The 14889-nt window shown below is 40.2% G+C and overlaps 2 protein-coding genes and 1 long non-coding RNA gene across 10 annotated transcripts in view; 2 read left to right on the top strand and 1 right to left on the bottom strand.

The window, feature by feature from the left end:
- Nucleotides 1-1967: 1967 nt before the first annotated feature.
- The window catches only part of cep89 (centrosomal protein 89), a 75751-nt gene continuing 62829 nt past the window's right edge, over nucleotides 1968-14889 (bottom strand). For 2 of the 6 annotated variants that reach the window (XM_024295579.2, XM_024295580.2), the window contains 2 exons: nucleotides 13390-13538; nucleotides 1968-2243 (listed from right to left, as the gene is read on the bottom strand). In XM_024295579.2, the coding sequence (XP_024151347.1) occupies nucleotides 2030-2243; nucleotides 13390-13538 (363 nt within the window). In that variant the 3' untranslated portion in view covers nucleotides 1968-2029. Of the gene's footprint in view, nucleotides 2244-5092; nucleotides 5197-7842; nucleotides 8109-13389; nucleotides 13595-14889 lie in introns of those variants that run through there. The other 4 variants (XM_036211363.1, XM_036211364.1, XR_002921733.2 and 1 more) reach the window with 3 other exon arrangements.
- Nucleotides 4985-9924, top strand: LOC118598611. Its single transcript, XR_004947656.1, has 2 exons — nucleotides 4985-5198; nucleotides 8921-9924. It is a non-coding gene; the product is annotated as an uncharacterized LOC118598611 (long non-coding RNA).
- Nucleotides 13533-14889, top strand: part of zgc:165481 (uncharacterized protein LOC100073327 homolog) — a 28676-nt gene continuing 27319 nt past the window's right edge. For 2 of the 3 annotated variants that reach the window (XM_024295588.2, XM_024295586.2), the window contains exon 1: nucleotides 13533-13682. Coding sequence is in view for 1 of the 3 variants with exons in the window: in XM_024295586.2 (XP_024151354.1) it covers nucleotides 13619-13682 (64 nt within the window). In the remaining 2 variants the exon portion in view is untranslated. Of the gene's footprint in view, nucleotides 14263-14889 lie in introns of all 3 variants that reach the window. The other variant, XM_036211365.1, reaches the window with a different exon arrangement.

Consider the following 14889-nt stretch of genomic DNA (forward strand, 5'->3'; position numbering starts at 1 on the left):
TATTACATTTTTTTGGTAAAACCTGCAGAAGAAGAACATAAAACCTGAAAAGACAAAAGTACTGACAGAGTATTTTACATTTCTATGAAGGACCATATGACTTCATAATGATTGATTACTGTTAATATAGTTAATTTGTATGAGAAACACAATTTTTAAAAGAATACAGAGAATCAGAGACCAAAAAAAGAACCTGAGGTCAGAAAGACACAACAAGACTCACGGCTAGTGTGAATAAAAGACTAAACTGTCTGTTTAAACAGTCTAAGAATTTGTCACCTTAAGATGTTTAAAATGAGTTTAGCTTGTGATGATAAAGTATTTATTTTACCTATTGCTTTATAATCCAGTGTTTTTGTTGCACCCTAAAGCCTATTATCTTTGGACATCAACAGGAAATCTTTTCATTTGCCGCAATTAGCTGCAAAAACTCTAGAAAATTTAGAAAAAAATCAGAGCTCTTTAAGGAAATACCAGTAAAAACATGATCTAAATGAGGAAATTCTGACATTTGTGTCAGAAGTTGAGACTTAAAATTAGGTATGTACCGAATCAAATCATGATAAAAAAAATCCGGCCCATATGATTGATTACTGATCAGTATCAAATACTGTCTCCCAATCAGTAATGGATATTTAATTAATCCTTATTATGATCCACGCATTATATTTCAAGGTTATTATTCCGGATAAATACTCCACTAGAAGTCTGAATGTCATGAACAGATCACTACATGTTAATTCAGTAAAGTGCAGCAGAATACAGTATTTATACCATATTAATATAAAATATATCAACTACATTTAAATACATCAACTAAATGAAATCCTTCTATTTCCATTTTTCACAAATCAAATAAAGTTTTCACAAATCAGAATCTGTGTTTAATGTATTCTTTACTATCTAAAGCATAATTTAATCCAGATTTGAGCTTTCTCAGTATCAGCAGATACTTAAAATTAAATTAATCGAATAAAAAAAAAAAAAAAACCTGATAAGAACATTCCTAGTTAATATGGACTTGCAGAAAAAGAGACTGACCTTTTTTCCAGATCCAAACAAGAACAAAAATGTTCAAGTTTTATGTTTCTTCAGTTGTTGCGATTGACGTCTCCTCTCCTAAAGGTTTGTAAAACCTGACACTTACTTTCACCTCACTTCTCAATCCCTGAAAAACCAAAACTTTGTTAAATCAGACCAAAAGTTTTACAAAATGTTCTCTCGTTCTTTCTCCGTTTTATTATTTATCGTTATAGTTTATTTTTCACGTTTCTTCATTGAAATGTGGAATCAAACCTGCTCCAGTCTGAGTTGTTTTTCAGAAGATCCCCACGTGCTGGACGCTCCCCTATACTGCAAGTGACAGCGCGCCTGCGCAGTGGAGCTGCGGACGGCTCTGACTCCGTTTCCTGCGCAGACTTCAATCAAAAGTCTATGGTTTTCACACAAGATCGAGCCTCACAATCTGTAACGTCTCTCACTGATCTGCTTATTATTATCTAGAATTAAACTTCTTTTTCAAACTTTAACAGCATTAAAGCGTTTTTATTCTCGAGTTTAGATAAAGGAGTGTACTCACGTGCCTCTGTCTTTTCAGAAAAGGGAAGTAAAGTGATGCAGGTTTGCATAAAAAACAACCTTAAGTCAAGAGGATTTCACAAGTGAACCAAGTTGTGAGGAAGACATTTGATTACAGTCAGAATTGTAACAGACATAACATAAAGGACCGAAATTAGTCACGTGACAATAAAGATTTTTATTTTTTGTTTTTAACACATCTACAAAACTACAAAAATATTTGTAGAAACCAACAATTAATCTAAGTAGTAAAAATATTTTTCTTAAATTGAGTGCAAACTACGAGTCTCCACTAGATGGCACTGTTTCCTCATAAGGACAGATTAAATATGACATGAAATATTGCAGCTTTCCTCCAAGTGCATCAAATTTATACACACTCAAAGTTAGTGGTTTCACCGAAGTTTTAATAAACACACTAAGTTCTTCCTGATTTTGAGCTGATGTGGTCTCAGCAGTAAAAGTCCAGACCGTGCTTGGCTGGATGTTGAGAGGATGGAGGTCCCTCGTCTGGAGCAGGGGAGGGGCAGCCAGGAGAGGCGCCGTCGCAAAGCGTCCAACCTTGAAGGTCCCTGGTGGTTTCTGACTCCACCAGAGTCTCCCTCATCACCCGGTTCTCCCTTGTTGCTGCCTGCCACAGCATCTCCAGCTCCTCCTCCACCTCCCTGGAGGAAAGGAACATGGCTGATTAATGAAATCATATTTCTTCTTTGGAGATTCTCACTCAGCAGTCTGGCTGTGATTTTAGGAGTGTTCATTTCTGAACTTCAGATGGAGGGTTTGGCCTTGGAGGAAGCTGGAAGGTTTCTGCTGATCCCGATGGTGAGGACGATGCAGATAAGATCGACCTTGACAGATTTGGAAAAATGAATTGCAGCAAAAATTTAAAAGATTTATTATTACAGGAGTTTTTTCAGAAATAATTATAGGAAAACATCAAGGTTTTGATGAGCCAAACGGCGTCCCTCCATCACAGAACAGTGCGAGGATGACGAAGGAGCAGCTGTAGGACGGCACGTCTGCAGCATCCAAACAAAACCACAATCCTCTCTGCGGACTTTCAGCCAGCAAGGACAAGTGGACCCCTTATGGTTTATAAGTCGGCAGAAAATGTGGCCCCGATTGGGTTTGTCTGCATTATCTGTGGTGGTTTCGCCTGTGTTTACTCACATTAGCTTAAGTGGACACTCAGTGGGTTGTCTCGCTATGCTAGCCAGCCGCCTGGTGGGCATCGTAGCATACTAGCTAGCTCCTCTGTAGCGAGCTTGCAAGCTCTGCAGTATTGAGCTAGTGAGCTCCACTGTAGCGAACTAGTGAGCTCCTATGTAGCGAGCTAGCAAGCTCCATTGTTGCGAGTTAGCATGCTTTGTTGTATCAAGCTAGCGAGCTCCAATGTAGCATGCTAGTGAGCTCCTCTGTAGCAAGCTAGTGAGCTCTGTTGTATCGAGCTCTGTTGTAGCATGCTAGCAAGCTCCACTGTAGTGAGCTTCATTGTAGCGAGCTAGTAAGCTCTGTTGTAGCGAACCAATGAGCTCTGCTGTTGCGAGTTAGCGAGCTCCGTTGTATCAAGCTAGTGAGCTCCACTGTAGCATGCTAGCTAGCTCATCTGTGGTGGATTAGCCAGCTCCATTGTAGCAAGCTAGCAAGCTTTGTTGGCTCAAGCTAGCAAGCACAACTGTAGCCTGCTAGCAAGCTCCACTGTAGTGAGCTCCGTTGCAGCAAGCTAGCGAGCTCTGTTGTTGCGAGCTAGTGAGCTCCGCTGCATCAAGCTAATGAGCTCCACTGTAGCATGCTAGCGAGCTCATCTGTGGTGAGATAGCCAGCTCCATTGTAGCAAGCTAGCCAGCTTTGTTGTTTCGAGCTAGCGAGCGCCACTTTAGCATGCTAGCAAGCTCCTATGTAGCAAGCTCCATTCTAGCAAGCTAGTGAGCTCCCTTTTAGCGTGCTAGCGAGCTCCTCTGTATTGAACTACTGAGCCCTGCTGCAGCAAACTACAATGTAGCATGCTAGTGAGCTCTGTTTTAGCATGCTAGCGAGCCCCTCTTTGGCGTGCTTGTGAGCTCAGTTTATCGAGCTAGCGAGCTCCTCTGTAGCTAGCTCGCAAGCTCCGTTGGAGCGAGCTTCTTTGTATTGAGCTAGCAAACTCCGCTGTATCAAGCTAGTGAGCTTCACTCTATCAAGCTCATGAGCAGCGAGATAGCGAGCTCCGTTGTAGGGAGCTGCCCACTGAGTTCCCACTTAAGCCAATGTGGGTAAATGCTGGTCACTAGGCCTTGCTGGCTGGGCTAACGTCAGGAAAGAAACTTTGTAGATACATTTATGTCTTCATCAGTAGCCTGTCGAACTTTTGGGTAACCTTTTGTGCAGGTTCACACGATCAAAAACTTCCTTCCTCCGACAGTGTTTTCATGCAGAACTACATAAACAAGAACTTCTTCAAAGGCAGTAGATTAGTCCCAAACAGGAAGGATTCCAAACATCTGACGGTTTGAAATCCTGCAATATTCATTCAAATACCTGAGATGTTTGATCAAAATTCTACAAATAAAATATCAAAGCAGTCTCTAAATATGATTTTTCCACATTATGCACATTTTTTTCTCCCTAGAACCACAAATGAACCAATAGATATTTTAAAGTTTCTTCAAAACTCAAAAATAATTTTAATTAGAAATGATCCTCATAAATTGTTCAGTCTGTTGGATTTAATTAAAACAGAATCTGCTTCATTAAATAGCAGAAAAAAAAAACAATCTCAGCTGGGTAATTGTTTTCTGTTTTCTGATTTTAAATTTAAATATAAACCCAAATAAGATAAAAATAGATTTTTTTTGTCTCTTTTGCTGCAAACTAAAAAGGTTTTTACTGCACAAACATCACAGTCAATTTTTTTGTTATTTAAATTCAAATTTTCTATAATTGGGTTTAAAATCTTCAAAATAAAGTTTCTTTAACCCTTTAAAATGACGCTTAAATACAAAATCTTCAACACACTGTAACTTTTCAACCATTAACATGATAATTCCAGTAGACTCTGGGGTAGAAAAGCGGCTCGTCGAGCCGCTTTTCTACCCCAGAATCTACTGGAATTATCATGTTAACCGTTGAAAATTTACAGTAAATCAAAGAACATAAACACTGACGATCCGTTTATTTAAATGAGACACTTTGTAAACTCAGCAGATTGTGCTGACCTGTCAGTTCTTATTTCTGAATATTTTCATCTGATTTTAGTCACGAATCTCCCAAATTTCAGCTACTGAGCTGTGCAGAAACGGACTTCAGTCAAATGTTCTCATTCCTAAAAACAAATGTTTCTGTTTTTGTGACCACACTTTGTCCTCCTGGAGGAAAAAGCCTCACACATTGTCTCCTGATCACTTCCAACCTGAACAGTAACCCGTGGCAACCGCTCTCGCTGCTGCATCTTGAAGCAGGATGCAACGATTAACATTGCTGCGATTAAAGATTCAATAGACGAGTGCAGATGTGTGTTGCGCGAGGATGAACACACACGCATGTGGAACGGTCGAACTTCCCACTGGATTTTCCCGGGAAACATGCGGCTGCCTCGTTTGATCCGTCGCTCACGTCAACTCATTCCTTCTCTGCCTCATCCTGTAAGTACAAGCATTAATAACTGATCAATTATTGTCTTCTAATTATTACTTTAATAAATGTCTTGGAGTCTAATTTTTTTCATTGACAAATTTACAGAAAAAAAGTAAGAGGTTAGTAAAAACCAAAAAGTTTGTTAGTAAAGAGGATTAATCAAATTAAAGGGAAGATTTGAGAATAAAAAATATATACTTAAACCCAGCTTAATTAAAACATTTACTTTTTTACAGAATTTTCCTTTATTGTTTAAAACAGGGGTGTTAAACATACGGCCCGCCAGATGGTTTAATCCCGTTCAGACATGAAGAGAAAAACCTACAAGGATATTGGGAAAAAAAAGCAGCTTTCTGCTGTATCGAGGTAGCAAGCCTCACCGTAGCATGCTAGCAAGCTCTTCTATAGCAAGCTAGCAAACTGCTGTAGCATACTAGCAACCTTCTCTGTAGCATGTTAGCAAGCTACACTGTAGTAAGTTTCATAGTATTGAGCTAGCGAGCTCCACTGTAGCAAGCTAGTGAACTTCTCTGTATCATGCTAGCGAACTAGTCTGTAGCGAACTAGCAAGCTTCATAGTATTGAGCTAGTGAGCTCATCTGTAGCATTCTAGCAAACTTTTCTGTAGCAAGCTCATCTGTAGTGAGCTAGCAAGCTTTGTTGTATTGAGCTAGCAAGTTCATCTGTAGAAAGCTCTGCTCTAGCAACCAAGCAAACTCTGTTGTAGCATTCAAACGAGCTCCCCTGTATCGAGCTAGCGAGCTCTGCTGTAGCATGCTAGCGAACTACTCTGTAGCAAATTAGCAAGCTTCGTAGTATTGAGCTAGTGAGCTCATCTGTAGCATTCTAGCAAACTTTTCTGTGGCAAGCTCATCTGTAGTGAGCTAGCAAGCTTCGTTGTATTGAGCTAGCAAATTCATCTGTAGAAAGCTCTGCTCTAGCAACCTAGCAAACTCCGTTGTAGCATTCAAACAAGCTCCCCTGTAGCGAGCTAGCGAGCTTCGTAGTATCAAGCTAGCGAGCTCATCTGTAGCAAGTTCCGCTTTAGCAAGCCAGCAATCTCCGCTGAATCGAGCTAGCGTGCTCTGTTTTAGGGAGCTACCCACTGAGTGCCCACTTAAACCTATCTGTGCAAACACAGGTGGGTTACTATGGAAATTGAAAAAAAAGCAAGTTTCTAGCCCATTCCTGTGGCGAGTTATAGTTTTTAAAGAAATGACTGCAATTTGCAATTCTCCCACTAGGAGGAGCAAAGGAAACACAAGACTGGCATAACAAGAGATCAAGAAATCAACATAATAAACAATGTAATGATAAGTAATTAGGCTACTGTTGGGGTGGGCAAACTTTTTCAGACATCGACCAAAAGGGGTTCTAAGATTTGACAGAAGGGCCGGACCGAAAGGAGATCCGGGGAGTGTTTTTACCTCATTAAGAATACGTCAAATCTGGACGAAAACGGGTTTTAATTTTGATTGAAATTTGACATCAAAACAAAACATTTTGGAGTTTTTATTTTTTTTAAAAATTGGCTTTTGTTCTCATTTTAGTGACAATTACACCAACGGGCTGATGTTCTTGAGGGACAAATGCAAATTTAGAGGAATCATTTTGTGTTTTAATGATCGGAAAAATGACTGTCCGACTTGGAAAACGCACATGAAAGTCAGGAAAACAACACATCTTCCAACACCACATGTATTAGATTATAGAGTAAAGAGTAACTTTCTGCACCTATAAAAAAGTCAGTGTGTTTGTAGTCCACAATCTATGAGGAGACACCAGAATTACTGGGAAAATCAAACATTATAAAGGATTATTAACATAGTTTATTCCAGTTTGGTGGCCCAGATCAAAGGGTTTGAAGGGCTGCAAACGGCCCTCGGGCCGTAGTTTGTCCACCCCAGCTACTAGGTTGGTCGAGGAATTTTTTCTGATTGAGCAAAAAACAAAATAAAAACAAAGCTACACATAAGTTGACTGACCATGGGTTATTTTTCTGGTCCGGCCCACTTGAGATCAGACGAGTTGAATGTGACCCCTGAACCAAAATGAGTTTGACACCCCTGGTCTAAAACCAAGAAGAGACATTTAAAAACAGTTTTTGCCAGAAGTTTGCAAGAGGATCCGGTTGCAGACATGATGAAAACTGAACATCATTAGCCAGAAGTGGAAATTCCAAAAGATTTTTGAGTTGTAGCCACTTTTATTAAAGCTTTTCAATGAGAATAATCGGTTTAGTTTTAAGGATTAGTTTAAAATGTGTCAAAAGAGGGTACACGAAGTTACAAAGCTGCTAAATTAATTAATTATGGAGTGCCACAGGGATCTGTGTTTTACCCACACGCTTTCCCTGTTGCAAACATTTGCAAACAAAAGACTCTGTATTGACATATGACAAAATAAAACTTTAAAACAGACAAAAATCTGGATTTACAAGCAATAAAATACACCAATAATAAAGGATTAAACAGTAAAGTCTTTGAAAAATGTGATAAAAGATGAGGCCTTTTTTATCTCAACTCTGAATCCACACGGAGAGGAATATTGATGAAAATAAGACTTTGTGCAATTCATCACTTAGTGAATTTATTATTGTGTCTTTGCATGTCATCCATCATGCTGACATTTTGTGAATCATAGCAATTATGTCTTTTCATTCCATTCTGTGGGAGCGTGATTGTCTGCGGAGTCTTTCGCTGATTTGTTTGTCTCTCCTGATGAAGGTGACGTGCTGGAACGTGAACCTGGTGGGTGGTCGGTTTGGTCTCTTTTTGGACTCGAGTCCTTTTGTTCTCCTCGGTTTTTGTGGTTCACCTTGCAGACCTCAGCAGTAGAGGTGTGGATCTTGTCCGGTTCTCCAGGGACCCGCCATCAAACTCAGTACATGTAAGGGGTTCAGTCAGCTGATCAAAATTCTGCAATAAAAGCTTTTCTTTAAGGATTGGAGACATAGTGTTTCTTTGTTTATAAAAGCTTTCAGCATTTCCTTTCAGCTTTTTATTCCATAGTCTGGAAGTAAACTCGATTTTGATTGACTGCAGGGTTTCTATTAATTGGGCTTTCTAGTGTAGGCTTCTTTAAAACAAACTTTTGCTTCATCCTCTGGACAAAAACAAGTGATAAGAAGTGAACTTCCACTTTGAAGTGATGCCTTAGGACTCTGAACATGAAGTTTAGCTGATGAACAACTTTCCTCCGCTGGTTAGTCCTCATCAAACTGCAGCAGAGCGGGGTCGGTGCAGGTTTGGTAGCTGTCTCATCACAACGTGTATCAAAATGATCATATTGCAGCTAGAATGTGGTATTTTGGTGTATTAAACAATAACAGAAACCTGTCCATCATCCGAACCCGCTGAATCCCATTTGGGGCCATGGGGTTGCTGGAGCCTGTCCTGTTAATGCTGGCAGAAGGCGGGGTTCACCCTGGACAGGTCACATGTCTATCGCAGGGCCATTTAGAGACACCAATTACGCTATGAAGCATGTTTTTTTAGATCTGAGATCTCACAGAAACCCACAGAAAAGTCAAAGCTAGGATTTGAACCACGGCCGAGGCGTGAGCGCCACCCACTGCACCACCAAAACAGACACTATATAACTTAATGTGAAGGAGACTCCATAATGCTGTTTCTCATAAAATCTGTTGGCTACGCATTAATCCTTCACACTCAGAACAAATCCTAAAGCTAAAGCTGTTACTAAACTACAAACTCCATTTCTTTGTCAGGAACCACCGGGAGCTTAAAGAAAAGGGGAAAACTTCTCACTACAGAAGCTGGAAACTACAAAGCCAGAAGCCGGGCGGCATCGACAGCCTCCTCCGTCTCTCTTCACCTCTTTTTTTACTCAAGTGTCTTTACGTCTCTGCAGGGTTCTATGATTTATGTCAGTTTTGTTAACTGCACGTCCTCCTCAGACACTGCTCTTCTGGAAAAATCCGATCCTGTCTGGAATGCAGGAATAAACCCACCAAAATGTGTTCATTTGCTTTCTTGGCTTTAACATTTATTATGTATGAGCTCCATTAAAATAAAGGACCGTCAGCGATTTTATTTGCTGGTGTGAAAACAGCAGAGATGAAGCAGCTAACAGCTCGACAGCAACAACGACATTTGGATCCGATTTCTTCTTGGTTTGAGAGTGCAGAGAAGTAAAGGTGGTTTTGGAGAGTGGATCATAGAATCGCTTTTAAAAGTGCCTTGACATAATCACGCCTCTTCCTTTTGTAGGTAATGGGGGAGGTATTTGGAGAGAGTTCCCCTCCCAGAGCTCCTGAAGTCGGTGCTGCCTCCCCGGAGGCCGGGCAGAACTCAGCTGGCAGGCGGCGATCGGAACCGATCAGCATCTTTGCTGCAGCGATGTGGACGGAATACAAAGCAGCGGATCAGAGGAGAAACACCGAATTTTCTACAGCTTGAAGTTAGTCCTCAGATGAGTGGTTTTGAAGCTCCACCGGAGAACAAGCTAAACTCTTCTCAAACCGTTTTCACCCACAGATAATGTGGAAAAAGTCGAAATACGCTGAAACTTAAGACTGTTAAAAACAAAGTAAGAGCTTATTAAAAAACGCCGAACAGAACTCATGCTGGCTCTCTTGAATTACAGAGAAATAATGAGAGGGTGAGTTAAAGAACAGAGTGGGATGTCGAATAAACCAGCTCTGAAATTCTGCTTCATTCTCTGCTGGAGTTTCAGCAAAAAAACAAACTTCCTCTGAAAAATTAAAAAAAAACTTAAAAAAAGAAGAAAATCTGCAGAGATCTGAACAAATAATCTCCCTTTTTTTGATTTTCTTTCTTTTATGCATATCTATCATTTTAAATTACATTATAAATACCTCAAGTTAAGAAAACTGATTTAAAATGACTTAATTTCATAGAAAAGGGATTCTTTAACAAGTAATTAAGTAATTATCCACTGCTGACAGAATAAACCTTTAGATTATCCCCTTCATGAATATTTTCTGTAGATAAAAAAGTTTGGAGGTAGAAACCAGTACACCTTCCTGCTCTGTCTGCTATAGTTCATTACATGGACATAAGTAATCGGAATAAACGCCTGACCAGAATAAAAACATGTAAACAAGCCATTCTGAATACTCTGACCCGACTGGATTGAAAATTTCCTGATTTCCTGCTGATTGTTAGATAGTTTCATTGAGTGTCAGGCAGATTTTTTCTTGTAAGAAACTAAATAATAGTTTGAATCTGTATTTCGTGAAACACATTTTCTGCAGACTTTTGTAGATTTCTCAGGATCTGAAATCGTTCATAGGTTACCTGTCTCCCTGTCTGGCCACACTACACTTCCCATCAGCCCCTGTTGTCTCTCCCAGAAGCCCCATTTTCCATCAGCAACCCCTCCCAGCAGTGTTTAGTCAGTGCGAAGTCTTGTTTGTGCCACCCTGCCTGCATCGCTGAGCATTCTCATTCTGACCCTATCTTCTGCTTCGTCTTCGACTCTGATTGGTGGCCGCCTGCACCAACCCTCGCCTGGATGCTCTCTAATGCCCTCATGCTCGTGTTTGACCTCTGCCTGCCTGACCCGGATTTAGCTCGGTGGACTTTTAGCTGTGCTTCACTCCTGTTCTCCTGCTGCACTTGGATCCTGCTGGGATGTGACACTTGTCCAGGGGGTACTCCATCCTCACCCAAGAGTAGATGGGATAGGCTCAAGCAACCTTGTAACCTCAAAAGGGATTCAGAAAATGGATGTATTGATTGAAGTGTCTGTACTTTGAGCTAACCACTGGAAATTAAATTTAACTGTGTGTGAATGTAATTGAATTTGATAATTGAAAAGGGAACAATATAAAAGCCCTGATATACAACAAGCCTGTGTTATAATGGTTTTAGCAGAAGCAAATTTTTTGACAGCTTAGATTACTCATTTAAGAGTTAATGTTGGTAACAAACCATGAATGATTGCTGCTTCGTGCAGCTCTGACCCTGAACAGCGTAAAGAACTTTGTCTTCTGTGATGTTTGATAGGCTGACTGTCTGTTTGAAGGACTAGAAAGGGAAATGTAAGCAGAGATTTCTCAAAAATGTACGTAAGGATGTTCTCGGATGGTTAAACTTTTACTGGCTCATTTTGAAAGAGCTCTCCGTCACCATAACAAACTCCTTTTATGTGTAATTTAAAAGGCTGGCAGACATGGACCAATTAAACGGCTCATACCGCTATAGAATAAATGAATCAAATCCTGCCAGAAGCATGAAGGACCTCGGTGGGATCAGGTAAAGCCAGAAGGGCGGTGATGTTGGTGGCGATGTGTGTGACTCGTCATTTAGCCGCCCTCCGGGCAGAGCAGGACAGCATCTTCCAACAATTTGATTAGCTGGCTTTCATTTGATAGCAGCAGGCAGCAGGCCCAGAGATCGGGCTAAAAACAGATTGGCAGAGGAGCAGAGGGGAAGGTTTTTGGGGATTCAAGGAGCCAGACTCCTTGTTCACCGGCTCAAAATAACAGACTGTTTTGAAGCGAAAAATGTGGAAACTTAAGCATTTGAACCGATGAACTTGAGAATTCAATCAGTTATAGATCAAAAGTATTGTAGTTGGGATTGTTGATGTGAAAAACTGTGGTTGCAATAGAACTTATTGTTCTGTTATTTTTTATTTTTAACAGTTTTATGATAAATATTCTTCAAAATCCAGATTTACCTCATGGTTTTAATATATGGTAGGAGTCATTTCATTGGCTTTGATTTAGGTTTTGTTGGTTATATTTATGAATTTGTGGCTGAAATGCACCAGAAACAGTAAAATATTCATTGATGAATTTAGACTTTCTACTGCATTTGCTGCATTGACGTGATCCTATGGTGTAGGATGTCTTTTATTTTGAAAGGAAGTCATGCAAAGCTCTGTCAAAAGTTATATTTCATTAAATTTTAATTAATTTCCAATTAAATGTATCAAGTCATTAGCAAAAACATAAATATAAATCAGTATCTTATTTTTCTAAAAGGTGAGTGAAGACTTACTGAGTTTTGGTTGGTGAGAAATCGACCCGCATGGCTGTCTAAGTGTTGGAGGTTGCAGACTTCTGTTCTGGTCTTTGTCTTTTTCTTTTAAGTTTTTCTCTTGTTTTGTTGTTTGAAGAAAACACAGTTGTAATTTAAAGCGTGTCGACATAGGAGCAGCAGTTTAATATTTATATTATCTGAGAAAAAGAACCCAATGAATCAACACAAGTCAAGAAACATCAAAATTGCTTGCAGATTTTCAAAATAAAATATATATTTTTCCACCCATTAACACCAGCGCTTAAGTGTTTCTGTTCTTTGATTTACAGTAAATTTTCAACCATTAATAGGATAATTCCAGTAGATTTTGAAGGAGAAAAGCTTCTCAAGCGAAAGCCAAGAAAGATCAAGATTGTTTGCAGATTTTCAAAATAAAATATATTTTTTAACCCTTTAACACCAGCGCTTTAGTGTTTATGTTCTTTGATTTACTGTAACTTTTTAACCGTTAATGGGATAATTCCAGCAGATTTTGAAGGAAAAAACGTCTTGGGCAAAAGTCAGCAAAGATCAAAATTGCTAGCAGATTTTCAAAATAAAATATACATATTTTTTAACCCTTTAATACCAGAGCTCCAGTGTTTCTGTTCTTTGATTTACAGTAACCTTTCAACCGTTAATGGGATAATTCCAGTAGATTTTGAAGGAGAAAAGCGGCTTGAACTAAAGTCAAGAAACATCAAAATTGCTTGCAGATTTTCAAAATAATTTATACATTTTTAACCCTTTAACATCAGAGCTCCAGTGTTTCTGCTTTTTGATTTACAGTAACTTTTCAACCAGTAACAGGATAATTCCAGAAGATTTTGAAGGAGAAAAGCGTCTTGCGCTGCTTTTTTCCTTCAAAATCTACTGGAATTATCCTGTTAGCGGTTGAAAAGTTACCATACGTTGAAGATTTTGTGTTTAAGCGTCACTAATGATGTTATTAATCACAAAGGCCCTCTTAAAAACTGTATTAACTTAAAATTAAAGTTGTGTTTCAGAGAAAAACATCTTTGGATGTGTTTTTTATTTGTAAATAAAAGTGTCTGATTCCTGGAGCATCCTCAATTATTTTCTGTTCCTCCCCCCATCATCTCCCCATGCTCCTCGCTCTCCCTGCATGGCTGCTTCTTCCTCTCTGCTCCCTCCCTCTCTCCCTCCCTCCGTCACCCCCTCCTACCGTTTGGACTGCAGCAGTTTCTCCTCAGCCTCCTGTCTTCCGCTCAGCAGCCTCTGCAGGTGAAGGATCTCCCTCCGGTGCGCGGCTTTCGTCCCCTCCAGTGACTCCTCCAGCTGCGCCAGCCTGGACGCCGCGTGCCTCCGGTACACCTGCACGTGCGCGTTCACACACAAGCGCACGGGGACGGATGAGACGGGGAGCGTTGCTATGAGGAGGAGAGTGGATGTAAATGAAGGACGGCGCAGCAGAGACGGGTGCGGCGGAGGAGGGGGAGTCGCGCGCGGCGGGACAAGGTGAGGAGCGCCAGCACACGCCGACACGCTCCTCTGCAGCCCCGCAGCTGAACGCACGAGGCTGTCTGTGTGGGAGGGGGGTCATCGGCTGACTTCCACGGCTGAAGCGCTGCGGCGCTCACTCGCACAAGTGGAGCTTCAGAAAAATGAACTGTCAGGATTTGCAGTGTGTGTTTGTGCAGAAAAACAAGGTGTGAACCGGCGCAGGTGGCGTGCTCGCTGTCCTCCAGTCATCTGTGTGCGACTTTATCTCCACAAAGCGTAAAACAAACAGGTTGTTCCCACTCTTTCTCTCAATTGCTGCAGTACACATTTTAATCCCACTTTGACATGTTTGACTTTTTCCTCCCAAAAATCGCTGCTTAGCTGCTGATATTAATAAGAAGAACAGAAACTGCTTTGTTGAAAGGATTCAGACGTGAGTCACTCAGGAAGATGATCCCCCCCGCTGCTCTGCCTATTGAAGGCAGAAAAGCAACAGGAAGCTGCAGAAATCCAGACTGAAAGAATTCCTGCTCAACATCCTTACATGAGACCCGCATCCTCTCTGGTTGTGCTTAAATGCTCCAATCATCTTTTGGTAAGAGAGAGGCCTTTTAATTCTGTTTAACTGTTCTTTTCTAGGACATAGTTTCTGCAGAAGTTCATCAGAAATCGTTGGAAACTTAAGTGGATTTATTTGGATGTGTCAGAATGGAGCGGATCACGGAGCTTGTAGCGTATCTTCGACGTCACAAATAGCTCTTTATTTCTCTTACTTTTTTGTCTGATCCTGATTTACGACAATTTGAATAAATTGATAAGTATTTTCCGGAGTATAAGTCGCAAAAGCAAAAAATGTCTTATCAAAAAGGAGAAAATCATATATAAGTCGCTCTGGAGTATAAGTCGCAGCTTTGGGAGAAAAGTGTAACAAATCCACCAAGCCCCGCGTAGCTAAAATAAATACATAAATAAAGAAATATAAGATCTGTATAAGAAAAATGTTAAAGTTTAAGAGGAAAACAATCAGATTCTCTTCCATGTTTGTTTTGGACGACACAAGGAAAAAACCGCTAAAAGACAACCGTGTTTACAGGGAAAAATAACAAATATATGACCCTTTTGATGTCTTAAAAAACAAACAAAATAAAACACAAAATAAGTTGCACCCCTAGCTAAACTACAAAAAAAAGCTGCAACTTGTACTCTGGAAAATACGGTACTC

Source organism: Oryzias melastigma, linkage group LG3, assembly GCF_002922805.2.
Source record: "Oryzias melastigma strain HK-1 linkage group LG3, ASM292280v2, whole genome shotgun sequence".
Taxonomy (NCBI): domain Eukaryota; kingdom Metazoa; phylum Chordata; class Actinopteri; order Beloniformes; family Adrianichthyidae; genus Oryzias; species Oryzias melastigma.